The 23,888-nt window shown below is 36.9% G+C and overlaps 1 protein-coding gene across 2 annotated transcripts in view; it reads left to right on the top strand.

The window, feature by feature from the left end:
- Positions 1-23,888, top strand: part of TENM1 (teneurin transmembrane protein 1) — a 604,771-nt gene that overhangs the window by 421,538 nt on the left and 159,345 nt on the right. For both annotated transcript variants that reach the window (XM_023198891.1, XM_023198892.1), the window contains exon 15: positions 12,789-13,005. In XM_023198891.1, the coding sequence (XP_023054659.1) occupies positions 12,789-13,005 (217 nt within the window). The remainder of the gene's footprint in view (positions 1-12,788; positions 13,006-23,888) is intronic.

A 23,888-nucleotide genomic window follows, 5' to 3' on the forward strand; every position in this document is an offset into this window, starting at 1 on the left:
AGACTGTTTACTACCCATATAACTTGAAAACCTTGTTTTGGAAAATGGAGAGAAGTTTTTAATCTAATGACCCACTGATAAACTATTTAGTTTATTTTTAATGGTCCTCTAAGACTCATCTTCACTTTCCCTCTTGTCTTTTTCATTATATGCCTTTTACCTGGCACGTCTTCATGTCTTCTTCACCCATTACTCTCTGTCCATAATTTAAGTCTCAAACCATATCTCCCATGAAACTTCTGACCTCCACCTCCTTAATCACCCATGGTGTTGATAATATGCACCATACAATCAAACACCTAATTATATTCTGTATATGGTTTTCTTGTTGCAGTTAAGCATGACCCATCGCCCATAGTTATATTCCCAATATGTTGAAAATAATAGTATCTCACTTGTATTCAGGATTTACTATGTGCCAGGCCCTGTGCTGAGTCCCTTACGTGAATTATTTCATTTAATCCCCATTATGTAGAAACTTTTTTTTTTTGAGACAGGGTATTGTTCTGTCTCCCATTCTGGAGTGCAGTGGCACGATCTCAGCTCACTGCAACCTCTGCCTCCAGAGCTCAGGTAATCCTTCCACCTTAGCCTCCTGAGTAGCTGGGACTACAGGCACACACCACCACACCTGGCTAATTTCTGTATTTTTAATAGAAAAGGGGTTTCACCATGCTGCCCAGGCTCATCTCAAACTCCTGGGCTCAAGGGATCTGCCCGCCTCAGCCTCTGAAAGTGTTGGGATTACAGGTATGAGCCACTGCACCTTGCTAGGAACTACTATTAACACTACTTTACAAATTAGGAAACTGAGACACAGAGAAGTCAAGTAAGTTGTTAAAAATCACATAGTAAGCAAATGATAGGTCCTGGATGTAAACCTAGGTGGTCTGCTTCATTCTAAAAAGGATTTGATATAATAATAGGAATTTCTCAGTTATGTATTGATTAAAAATGTTATGCTCAGAAAACACATTAACAACCTATGCAATTATAATTTCTGGCTCAGTTAAGGTTGAGCCAATGTTTCCTGCCTTAGTAAAGTAATAAAAATAATTGAATATTTAATTATCACCATTTTTTATGGCCTCAAGGTCATCTGAAGGCAGCCAAAATGTTTAAAGAATGGATCAATTAAATATTAATGAATTATCAGTTCTCAATGCCTGTGGTCTATGTAGATTCAGAAGACATAGAAGATTTCACTGAATGTGTATTGACCTGTGAACATTCCTTAAAACTGTGTCTCTATATGCAAATTAAATATCAAAGACTTTGATATGAGCACAGTATATTTTTATGATTGTCTCTTTAGGGAGCAGGGGGGAAGGCTCCTTGAGATTTCCAATTACCATTTTTCCCTATGGTAGAATTAAGATGATATTGATGTTAAATATAGATTCAGTTCAACTTTGAGATGGAAAGATAGATTGAATAAACCCTGAAAGCCCCATGACTAAGATTTTAGACCAATAATTCCATTTTTATACTGTTCAAACATTACCCATAAGAATACATTAAATGCCCTTCATTTGGTAGTCTCAGCTTTCCAGCTATCCATACTGGCTGGTTTCATTTAGTTAAATATGACTAATTATTAATATTTGCTTAATTTTAATATTAATATACTTGTTTGTGCATGTGTGTATATGTGTGTGTTTTAATTACATTACAAAGTACCAACTGAACCTTTTTGGGAAAAAGTGGTCCTAATTTTAAAAATGTAATTCTTAAGAAATCTTCCCAATCAAAAAAAAATCACTTTCAAGCATTTGCTTCAAGTAGCTGGTACCTGATTACTCCATATTATAACTGATACTTAAAGAATGGTGGAAATTTTTTGCATTCTAATCAGTTTCAAATACTCATTAGTATTGCTGCTACTTCCTGCAGCTTTGACTTTAGTTACACTCTGATTCAATGCATTGTGATTCTCAGTAACTAATTGGGCTGCATTGAATATGTGGGTGACACCGCTGGTCCAGAAACTACCTAAAAGCTCCTTGAACAGTAAAAACAGAACAGAGAAGAAATAACCTTTCGATGTTTTTTCTTAAGTGCAAAAAAGGAAAGCTATCTTACATGTTGTATATATAAGAACTAATTACTATAGAAGTCACAAACCGAGGAAATGTCTTGACCTCATTCATCTCTTTAATCAAGAAACACCTACCACATGCACAACCTTATACTTGGAGGAAAAAACTTATGATGGTTACCACACTTTCATTTGTTAATTATGTGTCCTAATTTGGAGTTTGTTACATATGATCACCATACATTACATGCACATATGAATTAACATCAGAAAAAAGTTTGAACATTATATTAACTGAGTCAGAATAGCTAAAACAAATAATAGTGAAAGGAAGATAGAACTATCAGACATTAAGGCATATTTGAAAGCTATGATAATTAAAGCAAAGTGGTACTGATGTGAGAATAGACAGATTAATGCAACTGAATAAAAGCTCTAGAAAACACCCAAGTACAAAATTTAGTATATTATAAAACTGGCATCAAAAATCAATGGGGAAAGTAAGCATTATTAAATAAATGGAATTGGGACAACTCTTAAGAAAAATGCCTTAGATTTTTTAATTCATACCATATACTAAAGAATAAGATAAATAAAAATACTTCAACTGGATTAATGAGTTAAAATTAAAAGAAAACAAACAGAATTTAAAAAATAGGTGATACGTCTTACAATGAGAAAACACTTTGTAAACATAAAAAGAAAAGAAACCATAATAGGAAAAAAAAACAATAAATTTGACTTAAAAAATTTAAAACTTTTCTATAATGTTTAGCTAAATGTGCAGACCATCCAATATCTAAATATTTTCAGACATCAAAATCTACACTATCTAGTATGGTAGTCACTGGCCACATGTATTTAAATTTAACTTAAATAACATAAAAAAATTCAGGTTCTCAACTGCACTAGTCACATCTCAAGTGCTCAATAGCCACAGGAGACTAGTAGCTACTGTACTAGACAGCGCAGTACTAGAGCATTCTCATCTTTAGGAAAAGTTATATTGGATGGTGATGATCCAAATGTCTCACTCAAATGTTTACCTTTCAGCCAAACATTTCACATTAAGTACCCAGTTTTCCATTAATTCATTACTACTTCTTGCCAACTGTTGTGCTTGGCACTGGGGAGAAAATGATAAACAGTACAAGTTTCTGCCTTCATGGAGCTTATGGTCTAGCAAGGCAGATAGATATTAAACAACCCACACAAATATGAGGGGACTGCAAATAGTTCATGGAAAAGGGGACTTAAAATATAAATATTTAAAAATATAAACTTTGTTTCTTAACAAAAGTATAAACTTTATTTCTACATCAAGTTCAAAACAATTTTGCAAGGGATGAGTCCATCCTGATATAACTGAGGGTCCTAGGAACTTAACCAGTCTTCTTTACATTGTTAACTGAAGAAAAACGGGTGCCCATTAAAGATTTTTTAAGATTAGGAAACAAACAAAAAAAAATTAGAAGGAGCCAAATCAGAACTATAAGTAAGGTAAATGCATAATGATTTCCCTTTGAAACTCTTCCAAATTGCCGTTGTTTAATGAGAGGAATGAGCAGGAGCATTGTCATGGTGGATTAGGACTCTCTGGTGAAGCTTTCCTGGGTGTTTTTATGCTAAACCCTTGGCTAACTTTCTCAAAACACTCTCATAATAAACAGATGTTATCATTCTTTGGCCCTCCAAAAAGACAATAAACAAAATGCCTTGAGAATCCCAAACAGCTGTTGCCTCCTAGGTTCAAGCTATTCTCCTGCCTGAGCCTCCCAAGTAGCCGGAACTATAGGTGCATGCCACCCCTGTCCCCCCTCCCCCCGGCTAAATTTTGTATTTTTAGTAGAGATGGGTTTTCACTACGTTGGCCAGGCTGGTCTCGAACTGCTGACATCAAGTGATCCGCCTGCCTCGGCCTCCCAAAGTGCTGGGATAACCATTGCTCTTGACCAGTCCACTCTTGCTTTGACTGGACCTCGTCCACCTCTTCGTAGCCACTGTTTTGATTGTGTTTTGCCTTCAGAGTCATACTGGTAAAGCCACGTTTCATCTCCTATTACAATTCTTCAACAAAATGCTTTGGGATCTTCATCCCATTTATTTAAAATTTCCATTGAAAGTTCTGCTTTTGTCTGCTGCTGGTCTGGGAGTAACAGTTTGGTACTCATCAAGTGGAAAATTTGCTTGACTTTAATTTTTTAGTCAGAATTGTGTAAGCTGAACCAATTGAGATGTCTGTGGTGTCGGAACTGCTCCTGCTGTTAATCATTGGTCCTCTTCAATTAGAGCACAAACAAGATTAATTTTTCCTCACAAATTGATGTGGATGACCTGCTGCTGCAGGCTTCATCTTCAACATCGTCTTGTCTCTTCTTGCAAAGGGTTATCCATTTGTAAACTGCTGATTTCTTTGGGGCATTGTCCCCATAAACTTTTCATAAAGCATCAGTGATGTCATCATTCTTTCACCCAAGTTTCATCATAAATTTGATGTTTGTTCTTGCTTCAGTTTTAGCAAAATTCACATTGCTCTGACAGGGACTCTTTTCAAACCGATGTCTTATCCTTCTTAGTGCCTCAAACTAGATCCTGTTCAGATGTGTTACAACTAGTATGACTTTATTTTAGTGCAAAAAAAAAAAAAAAAAAAATTTGAACTCCTTGCATAATTTTCTCATGATACACATTTTCCATGAACTTTTTAAAGATCCCTCATAGCTATGTATTTACAACTGTGAAGAGTGCTAGAAAAATTTTATAATTTTAAAATTGTGTAATTCTATAAATGTGCATGGGGACCTGACCTAGTCTGGGTGGTGAGAGAGGCCTCACATGAGTCAGGGGAAGAATGTTCCAGGCAGAGGAAATAGCATGTATATATGCCCTGAGGTGGAAATGTACTAGGCTCTAAAGTAAAAGGCAAGTCTTTGTGGCTGGAACGTGAGTGAGGAAGAGATTAATATGGAAAAGTAGGCAGGGGCCAGATCATATAGAACATTGTTTTATAAGATCTTCAGTTACCATACAAAGATTCCATTTCATTCACTCTACTTATGGAGGAAGGAAAGTGGTCTCTGATATTGTGGAAATATTTTCAAGAAGGCTCAAAAAATGTAGAGTAAGAGTGTTCAATCCAAACAGCCTTTTTTCTCTGATCTTTTAAGTATTTATCATGTTTGTCCAAGCTTCTGTGGTATAAACTCTTCCAGTGGTCTATATTCATATTCATTGGTAAAATCAATAAGTTAATTGCCTAAAAGAGAATGATCTTCCAGGAATCATTCTTCATAAGTCACCACTCATTAAGAGCAATAGCTATTTGCAAGTCTCTTTTATTATATAGTGTTTCTAGATCTAGAAAACAGTACCACGGGTAAGTTATGAACACATACAAGCTCATGGATCAATGAGCCTCATGTTTGGAATGGCACCAGCATGCTTCAGTGTTTAATAAATAGGAAAATGAAAGAGAAGGAACAATGAATTTATAACATTTACTCTATTTAAGAGTCAGACATCTTCACATTTACCTTTGAGATTTGGTTGGAGACAAAAGACTTGGCATCAGAAAGCATATTTCTAATTATTCTTTTCTCACCATACCCCTTTAATTTCTAAGCAACCCATTTATTAATGGATCATCACTTAGTTATAAGAGCCTAAACTGCCCAAGTGCCTCCAGATGCAACTGCAAAGTAGAAAATCTCAACTCTGTAACTGTTCACCACTGTATGACTGGGTCCATCACATTATCTGCCAACTAACGCTACTAATACTTGACATCTGCCTACTTTGCAGTGATGAAAATGAATGAGAAAATAGTTGAAATACAGTCATTTAAAGTGGGTAATAAAAGTGTGTTATCAATGAAGCATCTATTAATAACAATTTCATATATTAGTTGGATATTTATTAATCTCTAGGCAAATTTACAAATGTCATCGAAATAGGACTTTTATGGCATCTGTTTATTCATTATTCAAATATATAATGAATGTTCATTTTTTGAGGGGGGATAGAGTCTCGCTCTGTCACCCAGACTGGAGTGCAGTGGTGCAATCTCGGCTCACTGCAACCTCCGTCTCCTGGATTCAAGGTATTCTCCTGCCTGAGCCTCCCAAGTAGTTGGAACTATAGGTGCATGCCACCCCTGCCCCACACCCCCCCACACCCCCGGCTAATTTTTGTATTTTTAGTAGAGATGGGTTTTCACCATGTTGACCAGGCTGGTCTTGAACTCCTGACATCAAGTGATCTGCCTGACTCGGCCTCCCAAAGTGCTGGGATTACAGGCGTAAGCCACCATGCTGGGCCTTGAATGCTTACTTTAAGCCAGGTACTGTTCTAGTCATTGAGGAAATAGCAATGCATAAAAAAGATGAAATTCATGCTTCCATAAAGCTTATATTCTAGTTAGAAGAGGCAGAAATTAAACCAAATTTTAAAAATACATATTACCATAGAAGGTGGTAAATGTGATGGAGAAAATTTGTTGTTTTTTTTCTTTTTTTTTTAAAGGCAAGATGGTTACCATTACCCTGGCAAGGGTAATGGGGATTTAAAGGGGAATTGGGGATGGTTAATGGGTGCAAAAAGATAGTTAGAAAGAATGAATAAGATCTACTTTTTTTTTTTTTTTTGAGATGGAGTTTCGCTCTTGTCCCCCAGGCTGGAGTGCAATGGTGCTATCTCAACTCACTGCAACCTCTGCCTCCTGGGTTCAAGTGATTCTCCTGCCTCAGTCTCCCAAGTAGCTGGGATTACAGGTACCCACCACCACACCCGGCTAATTTTTGTATTTTTAGTAGAGGCGGAGTTTTCCATGTTGGCCAGGCTGTTCTCGAACTCCTGACCTCAGGTGATCCATCCACCTCAGCCTCCCAAAATGCTGAGATTACAAGCGTGAGCTACCACGCCTGGCCAAGACCTACTATTTGATAGCACAACCGGGTGACTACAATCAATAATTTAATTGTGCATTTTAAAATAATTAAAACAGTATAATTGCATTGTTTGTAGCACAAAGGATAAATGTTTGAGGGGATAGATACCCCATCTTTCATGATGAGATTATTATACATTGCATGCCTGTATCAAAATATCTCGTATCCCATAAATATATACACCTACTATGTACCCACAAAAATTTAAAATTAAAAAAACAAAAATTAAAATAAGGCAAGAAAAGGAAGGACAGGGCCTGTAGAACAGGGGGAAAATTTAAATAAGGTAGCCAGAGAAAATCTCACTAAGAAGATGATATTTGAATAAAGACCCAAAGGAGGTGAAAGTTAAGCCATGTTGATACCAGAGAGAAGAACATTCCAGGCATAGGAATAGTGTGTGCAAAGGTCCTGATACAAGACATTGCCTGGGAAATTAAGTAACAGCCAGAGGAGTGGGAAGGAGATGGGGTGGATCATAAGAGGTAAGATCTGAGAGGTAAGAGGGAGATGGCAAAGAATCAGACTGTGAGGTAATAAGTCATTGTCAAGACTTAGGCTTTTATTCTAAGTGATATGAAAAGCCATTGATGGCAGGTAGGCACCAGGAGAACATGAACATTAGTGGCATTCTAGTTACAAGAGGCAGAACAATGTATTTTCCCAACCCAGAAAAGTTTAATGATATGTGGTTATAGCAACAATAATGATTTGGGCAGGCCATATCCTGAGTGCACTTGAGTCTCTCTCACTTTCTTTTTCCTAATACAGTAAAATCCAGGGGTGAAAATCAGCCTGAATAAATGAGTAATATGAATTATAGACTATTTCCAGAGGAAATACAGTCCTCTTACCTTCAATACATATAAAGGCGACAACTAGGCTAACAGGAGTGCCTAGCAGGAGGCCTGCTTTAGTAAAGAGTTATGAATGATTTATAGTTAGTTCACTGCTTATGGCTTTCTAACATATCTAAGAAGATTTTGCTTTACTGAGTCATTGGAACGATCAGCCCTTCCATTTTATTTTCACTATTAATTTGCTCAGCAGACCCACTGTTCTATAGATGCTGAAAAGCTTAAGCTTAAATCCAGCCCCTGTCCAAATGGTGGCAAATTCGGAATCAATCAAATCCAATGAGTGAAAAGTTTCTGTAGTATTAGTGTTTGTCTACTCAGAGTTACATAAGATCCTACCTACCTGACAACCTAACCAAGCATAGTTCATAATATGAACACATTCCAACAACTGGAACATGCTACACAGAAGTCAATTGCCCTCTGGCCAGTGATAAGGCAACTTCAGTAGAAGTGGGGTTGAACACTTTAAGCTGCCATTGCAAACCATTGGCATCTACCCCTAAGACTCTATCCTTAGATTCTTTGCAGTCTGTATGTTTTAGAATTTGGTATAATAACAGCAGCTAACATTTATCAAGTGCTAGCTATGTACTAGATAGTAAGCTTTTTATGAATACCTTTCCAACTTTATTGAGGTATAAATGGTGTACAAAACCTGAACATAATAAATGTAAATAATTTGGTCAGTTTACACATATGTATAAACTCCTGTTACCATCACCACAAACAAGGTAATAAACATATCCATTATATCCAACGGTTTTCTTCTTGTCCATTTGTTTTGGGGTGAAGTGTGTGTGTGTGTGTGTGTGTGTGTAAGAACCCTTAACATTAGGTTTACCGTCTTAAAAAATTGTTAAATGCACAATACCTCATTATTAACTATAAGTACTATGTTGTACGTGGACTTGCTCATCTTGTAACTGTGACTTTATATCCATTAACTCCCTATACCCCCTAACGAATCCCCAAGTAACCACCGTTCTGTTGTCTACTTCTATATGTTTATCTTAGACGCCTCATATAAGAGCAATCATGGAGTATTTTTCCTTCTATGACTGACTTATTTCACTTAGCCTAATGTTCTCCAGTCTATGGCTATACCACCCTGAATGCACCCAATCTCATCTTTATTATAGCATGTGATACTTACAACAACCTATAGAGTGAGTATTATTGTTATTTACATCTTACAAATGAGGAACTGACTTGTCCGGGATCGTACAGATTGTAAGTGGCAAATGAAGATTAGAGCCAAAGTAGGGCTGTCCCAGTGGCTTATGCCTGTAATCCCAGCAGTTTGGGAGGCCAAGGCAGGTGGATCACCTGAGGCCAGGAGTTCAAGACCAGCCTGGCCAACATGGTGAAACCCCATCTCTACTAAAAATACAAAAAATTAGCTGGGCATGGTAGCAGGTGCCTGTAATCCCAGCTACCTGCGAGGCTGAGGCAGGAGAATTGCTTGAACCCAGGATGCAGAGGTTGCAGTGAGCAGAGATCACACCAATGCACTCTAGCCTGGGCGACCGAGCGAAAGTCTATCTCAAAAATAAATAAATAAATAAATAGAGCCAATGTCTCTTTTTGTTTTGTTTTGTTTTGTTTTACCTTAACCAATTCATGTGCTCTAAATGCCTATGTATAGTCATGCACTTGGAAGTCCTACAGCCTAGATCAGTACTAGTAATACACACTGTTTAGATGATGATGTTGAATGTGTGATTTGCATGCATAACACTAGGTGTTAATATGACTCCCAGGTTACTTCCCACTGCAACTACATCTAGCCTCCCCTTCTTCATGTGTAAAATAGGAATTAGAATATCAACCTAACAAGTTTGTTGAAGGATTTGTTGAGATAATACACGTGGATGTACCTAGCACCTGGCAAATATTAACTAATCTAGACATGTTTTCAAATCCTTTTGTATAACCTACCATGAATTAACTGCCCATTATTATCAAGGTGATAATACAAGTGCTGTCTCTAAACCATATATATTTGTAAATTCATTTTTCAGGATTAGAAAGTATGAGTTTCCCCTGTATCACTCATATTCCTTCATCCATTTCCCCTTTCAGCCACGGGCATACAATTAGTAGGCAAAAGTTTACTAGTGATGACTTGATCACAAAGCAAAGAAACCAGTGCTTCATCAGCACCAATTGAGCCAACTGGCAGAGTCCCAAACTGGTTGGCAAAGCTAGGATCAATGAATGACATAGATAGTCCTTCAAGACAGTGTAACCTTCCTCTTTTTTAGCTACCTAGTATTTTTATTCCTTTGAAGAGAACAGGCCCTAAAAGTAAAAATCAGTTAATATTTGACATGCCCATATCTGCCACGCTGAGCTTGGCTATCAGTAGGGTGCCACAGCTTCCAATTCTGAACAATTAGAAAAAAAATACTGTTAATAGCCAAAAAACAAAGCACACATTCAGCGTGATTGTCATTTGCACTTCTTTGCAACAGTCTAGACATACTATATGGGGTGTTAGCCAATGTGATAATTGGTAAGTTCATCTTTGCCCATGAACTGGACTTACCTACAAATTATAATATGGGGTTTGCATGCCATTATTGGTCTGCTTGCCTGAGGTCTTTCTAGACTCAACAGGAGCCTTGCTGTTGTCTCAGAAAACAGAGGTCTTAAAGGGTCAGCCCTACATAATAGGCAATTATTAAATATGAAACTTTAGCTTGGAATGTATAGAACATTACTAGATGAGAATGTGAGTCCCAATTATGAATTGGTTCTATGTTTAGATTTTCTTAGGTTTTTTAAGATCGTTTTTGGTGTTAGTATTTATTTAAAATCTATTTATTTTCAAAAATAAGTCGCAATTTTGTGGTTGACAGGTTGAAGCCTGTGACTGCCCAATGTGATTATTACTAATGCATTCATTAATATTTGCCAGGCATGACACTAGGTACTTCCACATATATTAGCTCAATAATAACAAATTCACTATTCAATAAAAATGTGAAAGTGACTGCCTATTTGAAAAGCAATTTTTCATTGTTTAGTGCATTATGCACCAATTCCAGGCATCAGAGAACTCTTCTAATCAGCCTGATATTTTAGCCAGCTTTTCAGCACATCCAGATGTTTAATTAGCAGAGTAAAGAGATAATGTGCTAATAAGAGGCTGAGAACAGTGTATTGGAGGGAGAGGTGGTAGTGGCATCTAAAATCCGTAAAAAATCTGTTCATATAATTTGCTGAATGATGGGAAGAGGGGAAGCAGAAAGAAACTTCTTATTGAAACAAATTCACACTAAAAAGTCATCAATGAAAAAGAAATATGTATACAAAGAAATAGAAATCGGGGCAGAAATACATTGAACAAACAGGGAAGGCAAGAAAAAAGCAAACTGCATTTTAAATCAAAGTACTGTCTATAGTACAGGGAATTTGAAAGGACCACATGTGGGGAAAAATATTTCCCGGGTGCCCTAGGGCTGCTGTTCCAAACATCTACTCTCTTGGTGTTCCTCGCTTTCATTGCCCCCAGCTGTGGTATACCCCCCTCTAACTCCACGGGAGCAGACAAGTGGGGGAGACAGAGCAAGCAAAAGAGCTGCAGGAAACCAGTGCCAGTAACTTGCTGCTGCAGCAGTCTTAAGGAGACGGTGATCCATCCGAACCTTCCTATTCCAAGGCAAGCCAAGAAGATTAGTGTCTTTATATTTACCCTTGTTAAACAACTGAATTAGAGTCACTTGCCTTCTTTAAGGACCTAGGAAGGACTTTAATTTTTTCACTTATGGGGCATGGAATGAAGTGTCCATATGCTCAGTTAATCACTCCAACCCCTTCTCTTTGCATGTAACTCTCTTAGAGCCCTTCTTACATTTTTGCTAGTATAAGAGTTAGCTGTTTACATATCTGTTTCTCCTACTAAGCCCAGAGCTCTTGAAAACAGGAAAAGGGTATTTTTATCTCTTAACCTTTCCAAGCACCTAACAGTATTTTGCACCTGTTAGATTGTCAGTGGTCTCCCTGCCTCAGAATCCCTGTTCCCCACATCATTTCTCTACCAAAGAACAAAGCCTTTGTATGGCGTTTTTTTTTTTTTTTTTGTTTGTTTGTTTGTTTGTTTTGTGGTACAGCAGTGGATTCAGCAGTCTACAGCAAATGGTGAAGGGCCAGAAAATGAAACAGAGAAAGTCATCGCATTCATATATGTCAGGTTTAATAGTAATTGCGTCAAAAAACTGCTATTAGGCATGTTAACTCTAGTTCCTTCTATAAATTCCTTAAAAAACTGGTTCTGCAACTTTAGTATGCTTCAGAATCACCCAGATTAAGTATGCATAATCCTGGTCTGTAAAAATTCTGAGTCAGTAGGTGGAGCTCAAGAATATGCATATTTTATAAGCTCCCTAGGTAATTGACAACACATTTGAAAATCATTGCTCTAAATACCTTTTTTTCACCATGAGAATCCCAACCTCTATTTTGAGCATTACCAGTAGACAACAATATTGGGAGGATTTTTTTAAAAATACAAATTCAGGTAGCAAGTACTTGTTAATTGTGTGCTCATAGATGTACTAGGTGTGCTTACAAGAAATCATGGCATTCTGAAAGAATGGTCTCACTGAGGAAGAAGAAATTTCTAAACAGTGATATCTAACAGAATTGTTTACCCAAACTCTAAACAATAACTATATAAACTATATTCTCCAGATGATAAATGTGGGAGAATTCAGGAAAGAAAGATTTATGAACAAAATAGTTTGAATTTCTGTGAGGTGCCATGTGAACTCAGAGTGAGTGATAATTCATGAAAAATGTGAATTTAACAAGTTCTGAACTCAAAATAAGGTTGATTATCTTTGGCTATATTTTACATTTTTCTCCATTTATGTATATTTTAAACTATATTGTTTCTCTTGAAGCTAAATAATCAATACTGATTTTGGGTTTTATTTCCAGATGGTTTAACCGACTGTGTGGATCCTGATTGCTGTCAACAAAGCAACTGTTATGTGAGTCCTCTCTGCCAGGGCTCACCAGATCCTCTTGACCTCATTCAGCAAAGCCAACCTCTCTTCTCTCAGCACACTTCAAGACTTTTCTTTGATCGAATCAAATTCCTCATTGGCAAGGACAGTACTCATGTCATTCCACCTGAGGTGTCATTTGACAGCAGGTACATATGTATTTATTTTATTCCTTAATGAACAATGGTCATGTTTTTCCTTAACTATGAAAGGAAGATATCTTTTAAAGATCAGATTACTTGCCATTCCACATAATCCACATTAATTTCTTTTTTAGGACTTCTCTGGAAAGCCAAAACCCTTACTGATTAAGGAAAAAACTCGTTTCTAGAGATTCTGTATCATAAAATTATGTGTGTATGTTTGTGTATGTATATTTATAATATGACTTTTAATAACAAAAACAGGAGGGAAGTATAATTTGCAAATTTATCGTTTAGCTTCTGGATTGATTCCTTGAAAAAAATCTTGAATTTCAAAAACTAAATTTTAAATTCTATTTCATGATGGAAAATGTTTCCATAGGAAAGGGTTGAATAAGTTTGACATCCTAGTGTGAAATGCAAGACTCGTGAAAAATCTGTCTTCCAGGAAAGTTCAAATGCATGAATTGTCACTTAGGACCTCAGACCAAAGCCCAACCCATAAGGCAAAGAAATATTTAAAATAAACTTACTTATATAAAGTATAATAACATGAATTTGCTCATTGTTATTCTTCATCTTCAGCGATGATATATTTTACTAATTAGCATTAGAGGTAAGTCACTAAAGTCAACATTTCCAGGCACAAAAATGTTCTCCTGTATTCATTCCACAAGTCGATATTTTACTGGCCTTGTAGACTATTGCAAATAGGAATTGTTAAGAAACATGGAAAGTATTTGTCCAGGAGCTCCTGTCTACAGCCTACTCCCTCAGTTGCAGCCTGGTGGGAGTTATCATTCCCCAAGAATAACTTGGTCAAGAGTTTATGTTGATATCAGTGACAATCTAAGAAAATTGCAACTTCATCTTGACCTATACACAGTAGAAAAGGGGAAAAATAAGATGTGCATGGAAATTTCAAACTCTCAACTCCCTTCCCTTCAGTTGTATACTAGAACTGTTATTGAAACTCAAAAGTTTTTAATTATTTTTTTTATTGTGTAGTTCTGACTTTTTAGGTCTCTGACAGAACCCAAAATCCAAATGCCAATGAATCACAAGAAAGGGCTTTTCTGCCAGGGGATCTGGTCAAAGTTTTCCTTCTTCCAACAGATTCAGTCATCTCCATTTTGAAGTACTTCTTCCAGTTTCAATAACAACTCTGCAGTGACTTTCAGATGGGGTATAGTCAAAGTAATTATTTAGATAGTCGAGACTTATTTATTATACACCAGAGGAACAAAAAGAACAAAAGGCAGCTGTTATCCCTATTTTCCTACTTAAGGTAGAGGTAAGACATCAACTCTGTAGCTTTCTTCACTCAGAGAAAAGTTGATCCAAAAAAATGAAATGAAGTGAAAGAAATAACCTCCATGACATGGAGATGTGTTAAATGACTCACTAAACTCAAATAAGGAGAGAAAGTCAGGACCTGAGAAAGACAAGAGACAAGTCATTGTGACCTAGAGCAGAGCATGTGAGCGATAAACTTAGAAGAGTGAGGACAAACTTAAACCCCTGCGGTTCAGCTTCATGCATCAGCAGCACTTCCAGCCACTCAGAGTGAACAAACCTATTACTTGTTCACTTTTCCTCATCCTGGTTTGATTGAGTTTTCCTCATTCTTTTGTAAAATGCTCCAAGTTATCATTTGGCTCTGCAAGTCACATTTAAATTCAGAACGATGGGTCTCCTTCATCCAGGGGTCTCAGCTATTACAGATATATCCATTCTATCAGAAAAGGCAAAGGCCTTTCGCAAGGAAAGTAGCTGAGGACAATCTATTTCCTCTAAAAAATCAACACATGCATTTTTATTTGGGATATCTTTGGGCAAAATAAGTCCAACTCTGATCACATGTATATAAATCATAATAGCTACAGTCTCTTACATCTATATAGTACTTTTTAGTTTACAAAGCAAACGAACATACATTATGTCATTTTATCCTTACATTATCCCTGCAAAGTAGATACTTGTATTAGGTGCATTTTATATATAAGGAAACTGAGGTTCAGAGAGATTAAATAACTTGCCCCAAATCACACATGCAGCAAGCTTGCATTGTAGCAACTCTTGTAACCTTTCCATTATGCCACAGCTGCCCCATTTCAATGTGTCCTTAAATAAACCTGGTGATGTGAACCAAATTTATACTAGGTAAATGGTATTTGGGTCAACACGAGAAACTTAGAAACCAGATGACATTTTAAAAATCCAGTTCAATTTAATACATTTCAGTGACATCATTTACAAACTTCAAATCAGTGCTAATGAACTTTTTCTTTGTAGATCGCAATCGAATGACTCATGAAATGGATGTTTTGCTACATGTAAATTGTCCTTGAGCATTTGTTATGTCAAAGATCTCATGCTAAACTTTTACATGTGTTATTCAATCCTTACAAAAATTCTGTATGGTAGGTACTATTACTATCTCCATTTGTCAGGTGAGGAAATAAGAACAGAGATGTCAAGTAAATGACTTGTTCAGGGTCATTGTTCACAATTAATGAGTGTCAGTCAGAATTTCAACCCAGAATTTGAACTGGTGCTGACAGCCAGTCTCTAAACCACTATAGTGGGCCATTTTGGCTACTTAGAAAGCTGGACTATCTGACTCTGAAATACTTATGGGTCTTATACATCTCAGACAGTAGGATTGCTCTCCTCAGACAGATCTGGGACACTTTTGTGCCATAATCAGGTGAACAAACCACTTTGCTTTCTAGTTTTTGCTGCGTAATTGAGAGATAGCTGGGTAGGCGGGTGAAGAAAGTATTTTGAAGGGGCTCATTTGCCTACGAGCAAAATGCAACCCACACAGCTGATTTGCTGCTGAGTGTTGCTACCATCAGAAACCTTTGGAGCTAAAGATGGTGACATACAGGTGACTAAGTGTTGCAAAACACTGTTTATCCTTATATATCCAAGGGAGACTAGACCTTCTTGTTTTGAGTTAGCTGCACCCACATGTGAAAGCCCATGGAATATGTATGTTCTGTGCCCTGTGATGGTGTAACAACCATGTGAATGTGCAACCTGCCCATGGTGAAGATCTTGGTCAAACTCAACTGAGTTACCATTTTTTCCCTAAATACAATTTATACCCTGTAGCTCCAGTTTCTTTATTTTCTTCAATCTACTCCAAACATGACTACAAAGTAAACCACATACTCTACAAGCCCTGTATGACATTACTTTTCAATAATGTAAATAGGTGAACAGAAGCATTATTGATCTTCAGTGTCTAAGCATTTAATCACTATTAATAATGTAAAAGGTTTTTATAAATATGTAAAAACAGGAGTACATTAAACTAAATGACAGCAGTAATTTGCAAAGCCAGACATTTCACTCGCCATCACTAATGGAGAAATGCATTTAAAAAAAAAAACAAAATTCTACCAGGGTTAGTGCAGCGGCCGACAGCAAGATCTGGCCAAACTCATTTGTCTGTTTTGTAACTATGAGAGGCTGATCCTCACATCAATCCCTGTCAGGTGTCTATATCAGAGGTTGCTTAAAATCAGCCCACAGATGTATTTTGTCTGTCCTGACATTTAGAAATTAGGAGATCCAACATAAAAATCAGAATATCCTCCTTCTCTAGAAAATTTAGACAGCTTGGGATGCATGGGCATGGCATAGGTGGTCTGACACTCAGGGCCAGCTGCCCCTCTGGATGGGACATGGCATACCTTTCTAGCTCACCACTCACTTGACTCACATCCTTCACTTTCAATGTCATGCCTGGCCTTGCTGGCATTTGAGTTTGTGATTTCTGGTCTATACAGTTTCTGTAGCTTTCCAAGGAAAGATCTTAAGTGTTTGTTTTTCTTTCTGATCTTTTTCCCTGAGAGCCTTTAAATACCCAACATTATCATTTCACTTAATTTTTGAATTTTTATTATATTGGTTTAAAAAGAGAAAAAAGATGATTGAACATGATCTAGAAATCACATTAATGGAACAATATTTCTCCCCTTAGTTCACTGGAGTACCTTTGCATGTCTCATGAATAAGTTGGTATACACTCTGCCTCACACCTTAGGCTAATACACTCCTCTGGGCCAGTGGATCTTAACCTATTATGTCTTACATCCCACCCATTATATCAGATAATCCAGGTCCCACCAAAGTAGGAAAAAAGTCCACATTTTATGAAAAGAATGTGTATGTTTGCAGGAATTTGATTATTATGTCTATAACTTAGAGTAAATTTTAAGAACAGCTTAAAGATCTAAAATCTTGCAACAGCCCTGCTGAATCAACCTGTTCTACCCACTCTGGTGGAATGCCTACCCTTATTGAAAATTTCTACAATTAGGACCAAATTTAGTACAGCACTAAGCACATAATAGCAATGTTAACAAGCAAAAAAAAAAAAAAAATGAAACAAGATGATAGGTTTCTTCTAGCTTTCTTTGGTATTGCTGCATTTCAGTTTCTTGTTTCACACTAGGATATATAATATTAACTTTGAATTGTCATCATTTCTAAATCTTAAGTGCTGTAAAGACAAAGACCAAGTCTGATTTGTTCTCTTCTTGTTTTGAATATCTACTGCTATGTAGCAAATTATTCCAAGTAATGGATTAAAACAATTTAGTATTATCCTATTTCGTGATTCCATGGGTCAGATATTCAGATAGGGCATGGCTGGCATGGCTTATTTCTGCTCCATGATGTTGGAAGCCTCAGCTGGGATGACTCAAATAGCTGGGGGTTGGAACAGCTGGACAGCAGCTGGGAATCCTTCTCTCTACAGGCAGCCTCTCTATTTGACTAGTTGGGCCTCCTACTGGCATGATAGCTAGCTAGCCTTACGTTTGTCAGAGCTCTTGTATGATAGCCTAGGGCTCCAAGAGTGAGTGTTCCAAGAGACAGGAAATGGAAAATGCCAGTCTTTTAAGACCTGTGTCCAGAAATTGTCACAGTGTCACTTGTGTCATACACAGTTGGTCAAAGCAGTCACAGAGCTTGCCTAGATTCAAGGGGAAGGACATAGATCCCACCTCTTGATGAGAGCAGTATCAAATAAGTTTTGGCCACCTTTAATCTATGACACCACTGTATCCCCAGATCCTAACACAGTATCTGGCATGAAGTAGGTGAAAAACAAGTGAGTAAGTGAGTAGCTTAGTTATGATTTTGAAGTGTGAGTGCTCTGTATTAGGTCATTCTTGCATTTCTATAAAGAAATACTGGAGACTGGGTAATTTATAAAGAAAAGAGGTTTAATTGACTCACAGTCCTGCAGGCTTTGCAGGAAGCATGATGCTGGCATCTGCTCAGCTTCTGGTGATGCCTCAGGAAGCTTTCAATCATGGTAGAAGGTGGCAGGGCAACAGGCATGTCACATGGTGAAAGCAGGAGCAAGAAAGAGAGAAGGAGGTGACAAACACTTTTAAACAGCCAGATCTCATGAGAACTCATTCACTATTGTGATGACAGCACCAAGAGGTGGTGCTGAACCATTCACGAGAAATCCATCCCCATGATCCAATCACCTCTAATCAGGCCCCACCTCCAATATTGGCGATTATAATTCAACATGAAATTTGGACGGGGACAAACATACAAACTATATCATGCTCTTCTCATATTTGCTCGTGAAAAACTCATTTTGGTTGCCTAGAACACACAAGTGATATTAGGACCTTAAATAATCCAATTCTCAAATGTAGAACCAGCCTAAAGGTAAGACTACAGTTCTTCAAATAGCAAAGCAACAAAATTCATCAAAGATATAGTGATAATATAACAATAGCAAAGTAATTATTCTTTTTTAAAACGTGATGTATTCCATCACCGTCACAACCTGCCAATAATTGGCATCATTTATGATTTTGTGTATGCATCAATAATTTTAGATAATCAAAAGTTAGTGCTAAGAAAAAAGTAGACTATAAGGAGCAATATCAGGAAGTCAGCAGGAAGACTGCTGCTAACTGGCGCACTTTGGTAGGCATCATTATTCTGTCTCACGAGAAAACCAAAGAGAAGTACCCTAAAACAAACTGAAGTACTATAAATGCCTTGAACATGGAATTTTTGGCAAACTCTTTATTTACCTAAGCCTTCATCCTCCTTTACTATACCCTACTCAATAATAAATTCTTGATTCTTGTTCCTGAGTAGTCATGATACCTAGTGATAGCCATAATTACTCATCATAACTTGTTTAATATAACATGCTTTCTGCCCCTAGTTGAGCTGGGAATTTATACCATTTGAGATTCTGTGAATGGCAAAACAAATTATTGACCCAAGACTGAAATCGAGGGAAGGTTACAAGAAGATGGTCATTGCTGCAGAAGCTGCTGATCTTGAATAAAGACTGAGACTTAAAAATAACCATAATTGACAGATACTAATTACTGTTTTATGTATTTATTTTATTACAATATTAGTATTTCCAGAGAAACTGAGGACTTTATGACCTCAGAAAGAGATAGAAGAGATACCAGATTCCTCTGCTATTCTTAATGTAATACCCTAATATCAATTCATTTTTCAACACTGATGAAGGATATGCATTCACTCGTTCATTCAACAATATTTATTGAGTACTCACTCTATGCCAGGAACTGTGCAGATGGAGATATACAAACGAAACACAGTCCCCTTATTCACAGAGTTTACATTCTAGTGGCAGAAGCAGTCAAAACATCAAGTAAATACATAAATAATTAAAATAATTATGAATTGCAGTAAGTCTATGGATCATGGAACATCAGGTTTCTAAGGGAGCTTGGAGTTCATCAACTCAGGAATCCAAATTCAACTGTCTTCATGGGGAAGACAGGTAACCCTCTAAGACAAGAAGCATTCTGGCAAATTAGACAAAGTCGTTAAACAATTATAGAAGTGAAACTGACCTGGAAGTTTTCAGCAATAATCCAGAGATGGGACTAATTGGCTCAGGTGAGCATGAAGAGCTGCTAAAATTGACACACACAGGAGACTATTGATGACTTGCAAGAAAAATACAAAGCTTATTTGGACAGTGAACAGCTTAACTATATGCAAACAGTTTCATCCTTTGACATTTGGGGCTATAAATAATTTTCTCTACAATTTAAAATGTGTGTACCAAACATAAATTCCAGGAAGAAAAAAGAAACAATCATCCAAAAGACATCCTATTTAGCACAATGAAAAAAATAAATTCCCATTAACCACACTTTGGAGTCATTTAAAACAATAGATCCTACAGTTTCTTTCAAGATAATCCATATTGGGGGAAGATTAATCATTTCACTCTTTAAATGTATGAACATTATAATGTTTACTTGCTTCATTTCTTCATTTAGTGATATGTACTGTTCTAGGCTCTGGGTTATAGTGGACAAAAATCTCTTCCCCATACAGTCTAGTGAGGGAGGCAAACAATGAAAAAAGTGAACGTCGGGAGGATATAAATACTGTCAAGTGAGATAATGGTTAGGGACAGAGAAGGACCATTTTACACAGAGTGGCCCAGGGACACCTCTCTGAGGAGGTGACACTTAGAGCAGAACCCTGAATAGCATTCATCTGTATATTAGATGATGTTGGTATAAATGTTTCTTGCCACCTGGACCCCCATGCAATAGATTTTAACACAAACTGGAGCCTGCTGTTGACTTTTAGGGGCCCGTTGAATCAAAATTCTGTGACATGATGTGCAATGGAAAAGTAAAACAAACCTTTGTCAAGGTATTACTGCATATTGGTTACTAGGTTTTACTGATAAATGGATGAGGTGCCTGCCCTCCAGGAGTACATTGAGAAAATTTGAATACCTCAGACAAACTGAATAGGACCTGGAAAGAGAAATCAGTAACAGCCTTAGACCATTTACTCATGCATGACAGAAAAAAATAGCAGATCTTCATCAATTAGTGTTAATCCTAGAATAAATGAAATATTGAGAAACCACTTACTGATTTGGAATTATTTTTAAAAAGATAAGCCAAGCCTATGTTTTAAAATATTTAAAAGGAAATATAGTGCTATTACAGTGTTCAAGCATTCACAGAATTAACATGTGCAGTTTTGTCTGTCTATGAGTAACCCCAGAAGGTCCACAACATAAACATTTGTAATTTCACTGAGGTACAAATTTGAATCCATATACCTTGTGTTTAGCTTTTTCATGAATCTATTTGTTAAAGACCTCTAAGTCTACTTGCTAATGGCAGATTTTTGTGTGTTTTTAATCTAGGAATATGAAAAATATTATACCAAGTACACAACTAGGGGTTGATAAATATACAATGCAACAATTGCTGAATAAATTGAATAGACCAAGAATTGGGTAAGCTCTTTATAGAGCATCGAAATCCTCAAATCTACCTTCTGTTCACCTTCCTTTCTAAAGGAAGGCACTGCAGATGACCTGCTCACATTTGGAAAAAGAATTCCAGTGTGTTTTGGATGGGCCATAGTTACTTGGTATTCTGTTTGTCTGTCCATGTTGCTTTTCCTGAGCAATCTCCTTTGCTTATCACCTCTGAAATTGTCGTAATTGGGAAGCAAGGTTGTTGCTACTTGCTAATAAAGCACTTTGATCTTCAGGTGAAAGGTGTTACTGAAGATGGGATCTCTTGATTTTCAGACTATATATACTGTCTAATGCTAAAATTCAGAAAACACATGTTCAAGACACATTTAAAAAATTACAAAGTGCAGAAGTTTCCCAGATTTATGGTGCTGACTGTCTCCTGAAATCAGCAGTCAACACTTAAAGGTACCAAAAAGAAGCAATGTGAGACTTTCACTTCTTCGCAAACGCTTTTGGGCAAAGAAGAGTCAAAAATCAGAACACAGATCTTCAAAAGGCTGTTTCAACTGATTATTTATGATACTTTGAAACTCAGTTGTTCTGAGATGCTTAATAATTGTAATTAATAATACCAGTAGCTACCTACAACTTATCTCAGCATGAATAGGTATTTTCTAATATTTTAAATATCCTACTTGCTGCTCCATTAGGATATAAAGTTAAAAGGCTCAAATCCTTATTACCTACTACTCAGTCATACTATTTGCTTGTAATGACTCTCTAGCTGGTTCTGTCATCTCATTTTGTCCCTGGAGAGGACAAAGTGAACACAAGTTTGGGAAGAAAGAACAAATGACATGCTGTAGCTCATCTCCACTACACACCCTCCACATAGGAAGTTCTCAGCAGTTGGTACATTTCTCCAGGTAGCGATAATTCTGTAGCTAGCACCATCTTTGTAGGTGATCATTTTCTTTTCATTTGTAGCCATATTGTTTATATCTTGACTCTGAAAGATCTGCAGTACAGCTCAGGCTCTTTGGAGGCCAGGTCAAGAGATCTCCACCCCTCCACCACTTATGAGCTGCATTAACTTAAGCCCAAAACTTTTAACTTCTCTGAGTCTGTTTCTTCACTTTTTAAATGGGCCTAATAGCTTTACCTACTCAGGGTTATGTGGACATTAAATGAAATAAGGTAAGGAAAGTATCTGGCATAGTACCTGATTCATAGTATAATAAATATTTTATTTATACAACATATATATCTAATAATTATCAGGGTACATAACAATAGAATTTGTAAGGCCTAGTTCAAAAAGTGATCATTTTACTGGGCAATTTTACTGTGATGACATATTTGTGAGGTAACTGGGGAGAGGTCAGGGAAGAAAGATCATTCCCACTCTACATAAAGAGGAAACAGAGCTGAGAGTTAATTCTCTTTCTTAGGAAAAGTCACAATGGTGGTTACTAGCAAGCCAGAGCTAGAACACAGCTGTGGCTAGAGCAAGGACACACCTTTTCCTCTGTGGAGGGAAGAGTAATATATGCCCAGGAGATGGCCAACAAGAAGGATCTGTCCTATATTTAATGACTATCCATTAGTCGAAAGGCAGATTCAGAGAAGTGACAAGAGAAGTTAATGAGGTTAACAAAACCCTATAAGGCTGATTGCAAAGATAAAACATTTGAGTCATGTGTAGAACAAGCAAAAAACAAACCAAAAATTTTAAAGGAAAAACTAACTTCAGACTATTCAAGAGTTGCAAGGGCTTACAGGACAAATATTTCAGGATTCAAATTCTGGACGAAAATAATCATGTGTCTAAATGAAGCAAACTGGCACTTACGCAGTCCTGAAAATGTGACTGTGTCGTCAGTTTTCTTATTGCTTCAAAACACTTGATCTTTTTCCCATTACTTTGGGGATCTCAAGCCTCCAAAGCAGCCTACTTTTGACAAGCAATTACCAGGGCAGATGGGAAAATAGCCACCCTACCTTAGGGTGAGTGCCCCCATTTTGTTTTACTTGAAACATCACTAGCCATGAGGAAAATAGTTCTACTTAAAAAGCTATCTGCATTTTCAATAGCACCACCTTTCCCAGAGTCCTAGAATGTTCATGGCTAATGCTCCCAGCTGCTTTTAATGCTACCCACTTGGTAAGCATTATTTATTTGGGGCAGTGACCAACTGAGTAGGATTAAATCAACCCACCATATTAAAATAAAAACTAATGAGGAGATAGTATTGGGTTTGCATATGAACATTCACTGCATCTGAATTTTCAGAACATGGAAACAGGTTTATGCTATAACATTAAGTGTTTTCATAGTGCTGTGCCAGGTTAGATAACATGTATCAAAAGTAGCATGTGTTGTAAGAAACCCCCAAAATATCTGGATATTAGAAGTCCCAAATGCATTTAAATTATAAAACAGCAAATAGTAATTATATAATAATCTATAAAGGAAGAATGGGGCTAGTGTACATAAATTAAGCGTTTGAAGACTATTCATTTCATCTTCCTGATCACAATAGGTACTGTTTAATTCCCTAAAATAGTCAAGTATCAAACAAAACACTCCTGATGAGAATGTCATAATGCTCAA

Source organism: Piliocolobus tephrosceles, chromosome 12 (genome assembly GCF_002776525.5).
Source record: "Piliocolobus tephrosceles isolate RC106 chromosome 12, ASM277652v3, whole genome shotgun sequence".
NCBI lineage: Eukaryota > Metazoa > Chordata > Mammalia > Primates > Cercopithecidae > Piliocolobus > Piliocolobus tephrosceles.